The 13,779-nt window shown below is 45.9% G+C and overlaps 1 protein-coding gene across 1 annotated transcript in view; it reads left to right on the top strand.

The window, feature by feature from the left end:
* Positions 1-13,779, top strand: part of LOC137877934 (nesprin-1-like) — a 60,494-nt gene that overhangs the window by 12,705 nt on the left and 34,010 nt on the right. Inside the window, exons 22-35 of the mRNA XM_068718123.1 lie at positions 46-345; positions 788-1,015; positions 1,097-1,213; positions 1,931-2,257; positions 2,576-2,920; positions 3,054-3,232; positions 3,811-4,027; positions 4,101-4,199; positions 4,550-4,714; positions 5,595-5,942; positions 6,058-6,194; positions 6,767-6,896; positions 7,253-7,426; positions 7,510-13,356. Of these exons, the coding sequence (XP_068574224.1) occupies positions 46-345; positions 788-1,015; positions 1,097-1,213; positions 1,931-2,257; positions 2,576-2,920; positions 3,054-3,232; positions 3,811-4,027; positions 4,101-4,199; positions 4,550-4,714; positions 5,595-5,942; positions 6,058-6,194; positions 6,767-6,896; positions 7,253-7,426; positions 7,510-13,356 (8,613 nt within the window). The remainder of the gene's footprint in view (positions 1-45; positions 346-787; positions 1,016-1,096; positions 1,214-1,930; positions 2,258-2,575; positions 2,921-3,053; positions 3,233-3,810; positions 4,028-4,100; positions 4,200-4,549; positions 4,715-5,594; positions 5,943-6,057; positions 6,195-6,766; positions 6,897-7,252; positions 7,427-7,509; positions 13,357-13,779) is intronic.

Genomic DNA, 13,779 nt, shown 5'->3' on the forward strand with positions numbered 1-13,779 from the left:
TTCCAAATTGTTCCCACACCTCCATGTCTGGTTCTTCCCCTCCAGGCTGTTATGACCGCCAAACCTGAGGGAGAGTCCAAGGTGCTGCAGCTGAAGACACGGGGTGAAGGTCTGCGTGAGCGCCTGGAGGAGAGCAGGAAACGGGAGCTTCAGCAGTTGGTGAAGGACACGGAGCAGCAGTGGAGGACGCTTCTGCAGGCCGCCGGGCAGGCGGAGCTCCGGACGCTGTCGGACGACTTCGACGCGCAGAGCAAAAACACTCAGTCGTGGATCAGAGACAGACAACAGCAGCTGCAGTCCGTGGGCGGTCACACGCCACCGGGCGAGAGGAGTCACTCGGCTCAGGTCGGTTTCAACTCATCGTCCTGTAGCAGCAATGTGCTTTCTGAATATCCGTGGCTCGGCTTCACCGACATATGGGGGGCATTAATAGAGTCGATGACAAAATGTGAAGTGTTGTGAAGCAGCGTGGAATCATGGGAGTCGTTGTCTTCGACACCGTTTCCGTCAGCTTGTCCCGTTTAGGATCCCTTCAGAGGATAACAGCCAAATCATCCGCAGAGGTGTCCTCCTCTCCAGAACAAACGGACAAAACGTCATTTGATTAAAGCTTCTGGCAACCACAAAAACTGGAAGTACACAAGTCAACAGAATACATGACATAGGTCTAGTAAAAGTTACATATTACACCTTTAAGACGTCCCTGTTGCTGGTGATTGAAGGTGTGAACTATATTAGTATTATTATTATCGCATTGAATGACGTTTTTCGCGTGTTTTGTTTGCAGACCATCTTGAGCTCCAAACCTGACGGCGACTGCACGGTGAACAACCTGAGGAGGCGAGGCCAGAGTCTGTGTGACCACCAGGACGTAGACCAGGGCAGGAAAGTCCACGTTCAGAAGACGATCCGAGACACGGAGGAGCAGTGGAGGACGGTGCTGCTGGCTGCTAAACAGGTCCAAGCCGCCGCAGGAAGTGAGATCAGCCAGAAGACCGAGAGGAGAACGCTGGAGGTAAGATTTGTTATTGTGTGTCGGCGGTTTGAATTGATCCATTTTGAACTAAACCATTAAAAGTATCCGGTCCTTCCTCAGCTGAGAGGATTTGAGACCCAGCAGCAGGAGACCAGCAGCTGGCTTACAGATCTCCAAAAACAACTGGACTCTCTTAAGAGCCAGACCAAAGCTGAGGACAGACTGCAGACTGCTCAGGTGAGCTGATGCTAGCCTCTTTAAATCAATCGTCACTTTCAATGTCTGTAAATAACAATGTTGTTTGAGTATTTTTCAACCATGTTCTCTTGTCCAAGTGACTTTTGGGGGAAACAATATTTAAATTTGGTCCAGTATTGAAGAAGAACGCTGCAGACGGCAGTCGCTAAACGGGCTGTAATGTAATCGCGTTACATTACAGCCAATGTACGTCCACTAACCGACCGCCTCACACTGTTATTATAAGAGTCTGACGACATCATGGAAAGAACCGAAACAGAGAAATACAACCTACGTCTGTTACTTGCTCAGAGAAAAAGAAAATTCAGCCATGACATTGAACATATTTTAGATAGCAGCAACACCGTTGTCTTTCGGCAACAAGTCACATGACACAATAACAAACAGAAAGGTTTTATTTCTCTGTAGGGTTCTTTCCATAATGATGTCAGACTCTTATAATAATCTGAGCTTGTCAGCGGCAAGAAGAAGCACTTTTAGTGGACGTATGTTGAAGGTAAGGAGTTGCCTCCAGTGATCACATTACAGCCCGTTTAGCTGCTGCCGTCTGCAGCGTTCTCCTTCAATGCTGGACCAGTTTAAAGAACTGTTGGCCCCAATAGCCACGTAGACACAAAAACATGGGAAAATAGAAAAATCCAGAAGTTAACTCTTAACTATAAGATGATAACTATGACTTCCACTTCTTATCCCCAGACCATTCTGAGCTCCAAAAGCGAAGGAGACTCCAAGCTCCAGGAGCTCAGGACACAAGGCCAGAGTCTGTGTGGTGTCGACCTCGAGGAACCCACAAAACAAGAGGTTCAACAAAAAGTAAGAGGCGCCGAGGAGCGGTGGACGAGAGTCCTGCAAGGTGCCAAACAGGCCCTGGATCAGGCCGAGAAGCAGCGCGCCCTGGAGGGCCAGCTGAAGGTCTACGAAGCCGTGAGGGACGACACCAGAGCCTGGCTGCAGGACAAGCAGCAGAGCCTCGTCTCTCTGGACGGTCAGACTGATCCAGAGGAGACAATAAGCACTGTCCAGGTCACTTTCAACTACAATAGTCCCTTTACGTATGCATGCTGTTTCATTCATATGATCAAGGTGTCTGTAGGTGTTGCCCTTGTTGGTTCCTCCTTTTTTTAAATGTCAGAAGCACATTTCAGTGATATTTGGTAACTAGACCTTAGATTTCCATCACTGGATATATTTTAACAATACATTTACTACAAAATAAGTTTTGGTCTTTGGACTGATTTGAGTGTTCAGACTCATTTTACCGGCCCGTTAACAATGTTTCTTTTTTTTGCAAAACCCTTTTCTTCAGTTTCAAAGACGTCCTTTTTGAATCTCTGTCCTCAGACTATCCTGAGCCGTAAGCCCGAGGGAGACTCCAAGCTGACGGAGCTGAGGAGGCAGAGCCAGAGTCTGTCCGACCAGGAGGAGCTGGAGGAGAACGCGAGACAGGAGGCTCAGCGGACGGTGAAAGACTCGGAGGAGCAGTGGATGACGGTGCTGCAGACCGCCGAGAGCACTCTGAAGAAAGCCGAGGTTCACTACTCGCTGTCCAGGGAGCTTGAGGCGTTCCGCGCCAAAGCAGGAAGCACCAAAACCTGGGTCACGAAGCTGCGGCAGCAGGCCGAGTCCAAAGGGAGCGGCACCCGGGGCAGCCGGGCTCAGATAGAGGACCGGCTGAACACGGCACAGGTACAACGACAGACACGAGGGCTTAAATCCTGGATATTCCTTTTTCGTAACACGTTTGTTCTATCTGGGAAGTGGACACATGAAAGCTGTTCTACAAAGCAATACATAAAACAGTTCATGACTGTGTCTTTAGGCAATCTTGAGCTCCAAGTCCAGGGGCGAGGCTCAAGTGATGGAGCTGAACAGACGAGCGCAGAGTCTGTGCGAGCAGAAAGACCTGCAGGGAAACAAGAAAGTGGAGGTCGAGCAGACGCTCAAAGACACCGAGCAGCAGTGGAGGACGGTCCTGCAGGCTGCTGAGGAGACACAGAGGTACGGGGGGAGGAAGCCTTCTATCTGTTTTTCTTTTTACATCAGTGTCAGTGTAGCTTGGCTACAGATCAGCTGACTGAAGCTTGTTATTCAGGTTCAGCGCTCTGTGGCTGCAGGCATCCGTCTACAAGTGTCCTGAAGCGACACACTAAATTCCCTCCCACTGGCAGGGTTGTGGTTTTGATGGCGTTCAATCAAAGTAGATTGTTGAAACTAAATCATCTGCAACCGGTTTTGCTATTACTGGAAAGCTAATGTAAAAGTGCTTTAAGATACTGAAGGACAGCTGGATTCTCTCTCTGAAGAAGCTCTTACTTTACAGAACACACCACTCAAAATCTTCTTTTTTATATTAAATAGTAAGCGAGTCATTTCTCTTCTCAAGAAGTTTGGGTTTTCTGGCCCCGGTAGCAAACAGGGAGGGGAGGCATCGAGTGAAGTGCGACACCTAGTGGTGACATCTGGTACGCCGGTCCGGTGTTCGGCCAAAGCGGTTTGAGTTTTGACTCCGACCCGACCCAAGGCTAGATCAACTGTGATTCTGATTTCTCCATGTGTAATCTCCTGTCACCCATCAGGGAGCTGAAGGGCGTCGTGGAGCGCATGGTGTCCTGTCAGTACCAGCGGGGTCAGGCCGAGGCCCGTCTGGCTGAGTTTCAGAAGCAGACGTCCAGCCTGCCGCGTGTCTTCCCCTGGCCCGGCCTGGGGGAGCGGAGGCAGGCGGTGGAACAGGCCCGGACCCTGCTGGACCAGAGCACGGCGCTGGCCCCCGTCCTCTCAGCCCTCCGCACAAAGGTAAAGACAGGAAAGAGAGTGTTATTAATGTTGCGTCTGTTCAGAACTTAACTGTAGCAATCCTCCAATCCAGGCTGCAGAGCTGTTTGAGATCACACAGGACCCCGGCTGGTCAGGTCCGACCTGGGCAGCCAAGGAGGAGTCCATTCCTGCTCTGCTGAAGGAGCTCACTGTGAGTTCAGCTCTCTGTGAAGACACACAGTAACCCTGACGCTCATGTAGACATGTTTAAATGTTATATAACTAGTATCACTCAGTAGCTGCTCAGGCATTACATGTTTTTATATCAACATAGAACATCTTTTTCACTTCAGTACTAGTGGGCCCTTTTATTTCTTCATAAGTTCAAACTCTATTTATAAGCGTCTATATTCAGGACGACCACCACAGCGTCGTCATCTCCCCTCTCACTCCATTATCCCGTCGTTTCCCTTCAGCCTCCCTCTTAAAAAGTAGAACGCGTGTTTGACCGATGGCCGAAGTTTCTCTGTCAAATTTATTTACATCCGCTGTTGTTTTCAGGAGGCGGTGGTGCACCTGGAGCAGGGCATCCAGGCGGAGAGGCAGTGCACCCAGCTGGTGGAGCAGCACGAAGCAGCCCAGGACTGGCTGAGGGAGCACGTTAAAGTTCAGGGAGCTCCTCCAGAGGACAGGCGGGGTCTGCACAACGCCATCAACACCCTGAAGGTCAGATGATGGAACACTGACACTTTGACCAATGTTGTATTGCAGCAAACGGAAGGAATCCCTTTACTAGAAACAAGGCAATACATGTCCAGGACACTCAAGGAAGACATGATGATTCATGTTTGGACAGTGTCATAATACATTTGATCTAATAAGCACTTTCAAGAAAGTGTGTTTGAGACAAGTCTCAGAGCCAACCAATGCTCCCAAATCTTTTCTCACATTTATGATATAATATAGTATAATATAATATAGTATAATATATATCATTTTTGGAAGCACCAATCGATGAGCCGGCGGGTTGTCAGCTGGTCGTCAGTCTCATATATACGACTTTTTTTGCCGGTCAAATTTACACACAGCCGCACAGACAGAAACGTCACAGCCACACACACACACACACACACACACACACACACACACACACACACACACACACAACAACAAGCATGTCGTTTACACAATGGCAGCTGCTGCACATAGTACAGCCACACACACACACACACACACACACACACACACACACACACACACACACACACACACATCATGTCTTCAGTGTGTAAGTGCCTCAGCCTGTGTGAAGAAGACGTAAAGCTTATAATCCTTAACACCTGCAAGTCCAAACCTTCGGTGAGAGAAGGTCCTGTAACTTGGTGCAGTTTTGGAGAAACGTTATTTAATAGTCAATGTTTTTTTTATAAACATACAATTGAATTTCAATTTCCCATAAAAGAAAAGTTACAAAAATATTTTTGTGTGCTGTCATTTAAGTTGTTAGAAAGAACGAAGATCAGGACAGATGAAAGGCTCTTTCACTAAGATTGTTCTCTCTGCATTCTAGTAATCTGGCTCTCCTGTTTCTCCCTCCTGTAACCAGGCGTTGCTCCAGACAGTGGACAGGGAGCAGCGAGAGATGAAGGAGCTGGACTCGTCCAGAGACAGTTTGCTGAGCCTCTGCACCCCTGGAGGTCGGGATGCCCTGACCCTGGAGGTCAGCCATCTCCACGACCTCTGTGCCACGTCGGAGCGGCAGGTGAGGGAGCGCCTGGCGGCCCGCGAGGCGCGGCTGGAGGAGCTGGACGGTCAGCTGGCGAGGAGGGCCCAGGGGCTGAAGGAGAGAGCCGCCGCCCTGCAGTGGGAGCTCCGCTCTCTGGACCAGGCGCTCGGTTACAGCAAACCGCAGAACAACATCGCTCAGCTCCAACAGCACTGGCACAGCCTCAAGGTTGTTCCTGCTCTATTCGTCCGGATCCAAAACCTCATGCGGCTATCGCTTTCATTATCTAACGCGGCGCTGTGGCAATATCACTTCAGTAATGTTCTTGTCTTTCTCCTGTTAGAACTGTGAGAAGTCACTGAAAGATTTGGGTGTGAAAGTGGATGACCTTCACCAGGAAGTAACGGCTACGCCTGCCACTGACGAGCTGCCATCAGAAATAATAACTGTGGTGAAGTCCTTATCCCAGCAGCATGACAGGTAGCGCATCTCAAGACTAACATGCTCTTATTGTCGTAGTAGAGCTGTAGGTCAAAACAAAGCATGACTGTTGCCACGGTCTGTTTGATTTCTACATTTTTGTTTCGCTCAAGTTGTAAACCAGAAAGAGGCGGTCTGCACATACCTGACCGACCCACGTGACATGCAGGAACATCTGTCCACTTCACCGCTGGGGCTTTTTAAACTTCGTACAGCTCACTTCTAAATGACAAATCCTCAGCTGGCATCCCGCTATTTCAATTTAGTTTTCAATTATTCTTACATAACAGAAACATGCCGTAGCGGATCATTCTGCTCTTGATGAACGACATGGAAACATAGAGTTCTCCTGATTTATAACCTGGTTGAAACATCCAAAGACTTCATGTCATCTAATGCCTGGTTCCTTGAGCTAAGCAATTAGACTCCTTGTTGTTCCTTTTGCACTGTTTAATGCAGAAAGAAAGTTCATTTTTCATCAGTTTTTATATTTACGTCGTCTAGTACAATGCATGCAGATACCATGCAAAATATTGTTGAGTACAATGCCTGTGATTTCATTCTTTCTACAGTCTAAAGTCCAGGCTGAGAGAGCATCAGGAGACATGCTCTACAAACACAGCTCGCTGTCTGATGGACGGTCTTCACGCCCTGCAGGAATGGAACTGCAGCAAACCATCAGAGTCCATTTCTTCTGTGCAGGTTCCTGTCTTTTAACTCTTTCACTGTTTTTCCAGGCAATGCAAGTACTTTGTTTCAGTAAGAAAGTATATAGTATAAGTATATAGACATACAGTATGAAGAGTGTCATTTATTCTTTCTATGCCCATATTTTCTATTGTTACCCTGAACTATAAGCAGATAAAATTATGTTGCGAGTTTGTTAGGGAAAATATACATTAAGTTTTAATCAAAGAAAGGATTTTTGGGATTTGTGTAACATTTTGACTCCAATGGAGCATTTGTCAGTGGCTTGTTTATGCTCACTTGGCAATGTGTTATTAATGTTTTTATGACATTTCACACTTAACATTTTTTTTTTCTCTTCCTGGTGTTAGGCGACGTTAGAGGAAGGTGAGAAGTTGCAGGCCAGCCTGAGGGAGGCGCTTTCCCACCAGTCCTTTCTAACAGAATGCTTGATGCCAGTCTTGTCTGAGAAACTGCTGAGCCAGGGTTCAGAGACACTCAGAAAAGCAGACACACACAAGGCTTCTCTCAACCAGAGCTTAAAGGTATTTAAATCATGATCTATTTCATATGTAATTCTAAGTGACTCTGCAGTAAATTAATTCTGTTTTTACTCTTTCATTCGAAGAAACTTGATGGAAAGAGTAAACAAAAGCTGCCTGATGTCCTTCCTGGTAATCAAGAGGAAACAAAGACATCTGTAGTGGCGCCACCACGGAAAAGCAAGCGCTCACCTGAGAAAAAACATCAAGAGAAAAATATTCCCTCAACAGAAAAATTGATTGATCCTATTGAGAATGAATTGTCAGTTTCAGCTGAGCTGAAAATTGAGGCTAAAACATTAAAGCCTACTGAGACAGCAGTCATTGAAGACACACCAGTTACTGGTGCGGAGCAAATCACAATTGAATCGACAAAAAATAAATCTCAGAGTCCAACCAATCCTTCAGAACCCTTTACAGCTCAACGTTTCAACAAGCCTGAAGAATCACAGTTTAAAAGTATGAAGCTAGATACCTCAGCTGAGCCACTTGGTGCCAAGCAAATGAAACCTGCTGTTGAAGAACCGGTACTGATCCAAAAGGTCATTGAGCAGTCGGCACCTGGTGTTGGTGAGACAACTACACCTGTACCATCCAGGAGAAAGTCAAAGACTTTGGCCACTGATACAGAGCCTTCCAAGACTAAGGTAGAGCCTGAAATGGTGAAAACTGTTATTACTCAAGGGTCATCCAGAAATCCCATGGGAACTGCTGCTGTAGAAGAAACAAAGCGTATCTCAACCATTGTTCTAGATGTATCAGAGCCATTCACGTCTGTCCCTGTGACAACTGACACTAAGGCAGTCACAGAGCAAGCTGAGACCACGGTTGTTGAGCAGGCCAAGCTTGGACCTACCAGTAAAGAGTCAAAGAGTACAGATGTGTCCTTAAAGAGTACTGTTGCAAAACCTGCACAGATCAAAAGCGACGCTGAGAATCTGATGTCTCTCCAAACGTCAGCGCCTATCACAGAAACAGATGCTGGGCAACCTAAGTCTGTACGAAAAGGGCAAGAGTCCAAGACTTCTGAACCAGCTTCTACCCAGAGTATAGCTATTGAACACCATGCAGAGTTTAAGGAAACTAAGAAAGAACCTGAGAAAGGGAAGACTTCTTCAACTGCTCAGGGGACCTCACAGCCAGTAGAAACTGCTGTTAAGGGAGAAAGTAAGCTCTCGCCAACAAAAACAAAGTCAAAGAGTCCAAAACCTTCCCCAGAATTTTCTAACAAGGAAAAAACACAGACCGTGGAAAAGTCTAACAGTCAGATGTCTTTACTGAGATCCAAGGAGCATCCTGAAGCAGCTGTTGTGGAGGAAGAAGCTAAGGTTCTAACAACCAGGAGGAAGCCAAAGAGTCTTGACGTTTCCACTGTTCCAGAGCCAGTGTCAGCCGTTGAAAGAACTACAGCTGTGGTGAAAAAACCTGAGAAGTCTTCATCCTCAGAGTTAGCTCCAGCTCCAACTAAAACTGCTGTTTTGGAACAAAGTGAGGTTTTACCACCAAAGCAAAAGTCAACAACACCCGACCAGCAAGCAGCACAGATGACAGAAGAACCTGAAAGTCAAGAAACTAAAGTTGCACAAACCAGAAGGAAATCAAAGGGTCTTGAGGTTTCCACAGTCCCAGAACCAATGTCTCCCCTTGGTGGAATTACTGCTGCGGAGCCTAAGGAAACAAAACAAGAACCTGAAAATGTTCAAGGGCAAGCCAAAACTGCTGTTGTTGAACAAAATAAGCTTCTACCACCCAAGAGAAAGTCAAAGAGTACAGAATCACCTCCTAAACTAGCTGACACTGAGACACCTCAGACAAAGATAGAAACTGAAGATCAAACATCTTCCTTGAGTTCCAATGGCCAAAATAAGGAAGAAGCAAAGCGTGTGCCAACCAGAAGAAAGTCAAAGAATGGTGACCTTTTGACAACTTCCGAGACAGTTGTTACCCATAGATCACCTGATGTGGAGCCTGAAAAAAAGAAGAAGGAACTAGACGGTCAAATGTCTTCTCTGTCAACTCCAGATGTGGTCACGGGGCCAACTGAAAGTACTGCTGTGGGAAAAGGAGAGCTTTTACTGACCAAAGAAAAGTCAAAGGGTGTTAAACTTTCCCCTGAACTGACAAAGACAAAAGAAGAGCATGACAGTCAGAGGCCATCTTCAACTCCAGAGGTGGTCACAGCAACAACTGAAGTTACTGCTGTGGAAAAAGGTAAACTTTCACCAACCAAAAGAAAGTCAAAGGGTATAAAAATGGCTCCAGAATTTGCTAGCACAGACTGGACAAAGACCAAGGAACAGCCTGACAGTAAGAAGCCATCTTCAACTCAAGAGTTAATCACAGGAACAACTGAAACTACTGTTGTGGCAAGAGGAGAGCTTTCACCAACCAAAACTAAGTTGAAGGAATTGAAACTGTCCCCAGAACTTGCTACCACAGAGCTGACAAAGACCAAGGGAGAGCCTGACAGTCAGAGGCCACCTTCAACTACAGAGGTGGTCAAAGCAACAGCTGAAGTTACTGTTGTGGAAAAGGGAAAGCTTTCACCAACCAAAAGAAAGTCAAAGGGTCTGAAACCTTTTACAGAACCTGCTATCACGGGTTTGTCTGAAACCAAGGACGAGCCTGATAGTCAAACCATGGATAAACATCCACATTCCAAGCTTCAGGAGCCTAAAACTCGATCCAAAGATGCCACAGAAGAAGCCATTACCCAGTCTACAAGTACAGCGCCTCAAACACAACCACCTCGTTCCACCGAGCCCAGTGGTTTGTCAGATTACGTGGCAAAGTTATGGGAAAACACAGTTGAGTTTCAGAAGAGATATCTTGTCCTCGATCTGCCTGAGACCCAGACATGTGAGATAAAGCCAGATCAGCAAGAGGCAGAAGGTGTGGCTATAAGTGACTCCACTCAACCTAACTCTGCCACTTTTGCAGTGGCGCTGCCTCATAAGGCAGAGACAGAATTTTCTGAAATAAGCTCATCCAAGCAAGACATAATGAAACCAAGTGAAACTGTGAGTATAAAAATGGCTCCAGAATTTGCTAGCACAGACCGGACAAAGACCAAGAAACAGCCTGACAGTAAGAAGCCATCTTCAACTCAAGAGTTAATCACAGGAACAACTGAAACTACTGTTGTGGCAAGAGGAGAGCTTTCACCAACCAAAACTAAGTTGAAGGAATTGAAACTATCCCCAGAACTTGCTACCACAGAGCTGACAAAGACCAAGGGAGAGACTCACAGTCAGAGGCCACCTTCAACTACAGAGGTGGTCAAAGCAACAGCTGAAGTTACTGTTATGGAAAAGGGAAAGCTTTCACCAACCAAAAGAAAGTCAAAGGGTCTGAAACTGTCCCCAGAACTTGCTTCCACAGAGCTGACGAGGACAAAGGAAGAGCCTGACAGTCAGAGGCCATCTTCAGCTCCAGAGGTGGTCAAAGCAACAGCTGAAGTGACTGTTGTGGAAAAGGGAAAGCTTTCACCAACCAAAAGAAAGTCAAAGGGTCTTAAACCTTTTACAGAACCTGCTATCACGGGTTTGTCTGAAACCAAGAACGAGCCTGATAGTCAAACCATGGATAAACATCCACATTCCAAGCTTCAGGAGCCTAAAACTCGATCTAAAGATGCCACAGAAGAAGCCATTACCCAGTCTACAAGTACAGAGCCTCAAACACAACCACCTCGTTCCACCGAGCCCAGTGGTTTGTCAGACTACGTGGCAAAGTTATGGGAAAACACAGTTGAGTTTCAGAAGAGATATCTTGTCCTCGATCTGCCTGAGACCCAGACATGTGAGATAAAGCCAGATCAGCAAGAGGCAGAAGGTGTGGCTATAAGTGACTCCACTCAACCTAACTCTGCCGCTTTTGCAGTGGCGCTGCCTCATAAGGCAGAGACAGAATTTTCTGAAATAAGCTCATCCAAGCAAGACATAATGAAATCAAGTGAAACTGTGAGTCAGTTGAGGCTCACTCAGGAAAGACCCAAAGAGAAAAAGGATTATGATGTTCAGGGAAAGCATTATAAAGTGTCTACACATGACGTGCATGATGCACCTAAGAGTCTGGATGAAAAGAAAATCCATTTGGAGCCTGAAGTGCGCATTATACAGCTAGATATACAGACCAGTCCAGACAAGGGTGAAAACACATCCTTCACAAGAGCAAAAGCGATTAATCCACTTCAAGCAAGTATCCAGAGTGAAAGGGTACCAGAAAACAAAGATATGACCGCTGCTGATGTGAAGCCAGAGAAGGCTGCAGTTAAGATGACTACAATAAAAGTGCGAGAAAGCCGTGCTGAATGTCAAGACAATGTTACTGAAAGGGACTCTGCCCAACCCGCTCCTGCTTGTGAATCATTGCCCTCAGATGAAGCAGGGACAGAATTCATAGAAATTAGCATATCCGAGCAAGATATGGTGAAACCAAGCCAAACCGAGAGTCAAAGAGGGCTCTTTAAAACCACAAAGGAAAGACCCAAACCTGTCAAGGAACATGGTGTCAGTGAACAGCATTCTACACTCTTGACACATGGCATGGACAATGAACCCAAGAGCTTCGAAGAAAAATCTGTGAGGATGGAGAAACTCCACATGGGTACTGAAGTGTGTATCCTACAACTAGATATACCGACCAGTCCGGAGAAGGATGAAAAGACATCTGTCACAAGAGCGAAAGAGCTAAGAATAGATATTGTTCAAACAAGTAACCAGAGCGAAAGATTGCCAGAAAACAAAGATATCACAACTACTGATGTTAAGCCAGAGAAAGCTGCTGTTGAAATTACTAAGATGAAGGTGCAACATGGTAGTCCTGAACATCAAGATGAACTCAAACCGTCTGGTTGTGAAACAATGCAACCACATGAGGCAGAGACAGAATTGATAGAGATAAGATTATATGAGCAAGAAACAGTTAAACCAAGCCAGACTGACACTAAGAGAGGAATCATGAAAACTACACAGGATAGAGCTACAGACTTCAAGGAACATGGGGTCCAAGAAGAGCATCCCAAAGTGTCAACACGTATTATGCAAGATGTACCCCAAATTCTACATGAAAAGTTTTTGAGGATGGAGAAAATCCACATGGGCCCTGAAGTGCGCATACTACAACTAGATTTACCGACCAGCCTGGAGAAGGATGCAAACACATCAGTCACAAGAGCAAAAGAGCCAAGGATAGATATTGTTCAAACAGGTATCCAACGTGAAAGAACCCAAGAAAACAAAGATAATACTAAATCAGAGAAGACTACCTGTAAAACACAAGTAGAAATGCAGCAAATCGCCACTGAAACACAAGATAATGTGGTTGCTTTTGGAGAAATGAAGCTTTCCACAGATATTGCTACCACAGAGCTGACGAAGACCAAGGAAAAGCCTGACAGTCAGAAGCCGTCTTCAACTCAAGAGGTGCTGACAGCAACAACTGACACTGCTATTGTGGGAAAAGGAGAATTTTTGACCAACTTGTCTACCAAGGGAAAGTCAAAGGGTCTTAAACTTTCTCCAGAAGTTGCTTCCACAGAGATGATAATGACCAAAGAAGAGCCTGACAGTCAGAGGCCATCCTCAACTCCAGAGGTGGTCACAGAGACAACAGAAATTACTGTTGTGGAAAAAGGAAAGCTGTCACCAAGCAAAAAGATGGCAACGGATCTCAAACTTTCCGCTGAATTTCCTACCAAAGAGCTGATTGATGTCAAGAAAGAAACTGATAGTCAGAAGTCTTCAGTAGGTTCCAGAGAGCCAACTGAATGTCCAGTTTTGGAGGAATTTACCATTCCAGCAAGAAGGAAGCCAAGGTGTCTTGATGTTTCCACAGCTGAAAAACATGTCTCTGCTCCTGGTGGGAGTATTGATGTGGAGTCTAAGGAGGCTAAGGAAGAATATGACAGTGTGAAGGTTTCAACTGGACAGGTAAGCACAGGAGCAACTAAAACTGATGTTGTGAAAGACACTAACCTTCCCCTAACCAAAAGAAAATCAAAGAGTGCAAAGGATTCTTTAGAACTTTCTAGCAAGGAGCTGACAAAGACCAAGCAAAAGCCTCATAGTCAAAAGCTAATTTTAACTCCAGAAGTGGTCGCATCAACAACTGAAATTAGTGTAGTGGAAAAAGGTGTTATTTCACCAACCAAAGGAAAGTTAAAAAGTCTTAAACTTTCGCCAGAACTTACTGCCACACAGCTGACAAAAAACAAAGAAGAGCCTGACAGTCAAAGGCCATCCTCAACTCCAGAGGTGGTCACAGCAACAACTGAAATTGCTGTTGTTGAAAAAGGAAATCTTTCGCCAACCAGAAGAATATCAAAAGGTCTGAAAGTTTTGGGGGAATTTGAT

Source organism: Cebidichthys violaceus, unplaced genomic scaffold, assembly GCF_023349555.1.
Source record: "Cebidichthys violaceus isolate CVI_PGR_0920_01 unplaced genomic scaffold, fCebVio1.0.p SCAF_22, whole genome shotgun sequence".
In the NCBI taxonomy this organism is placed as follows: Eukaryota; Metazoa; Chordata; class Actinopteri; order Perciformes; family Stichaeidae; genus Cebidichthys; species Cebidichthys violaceus.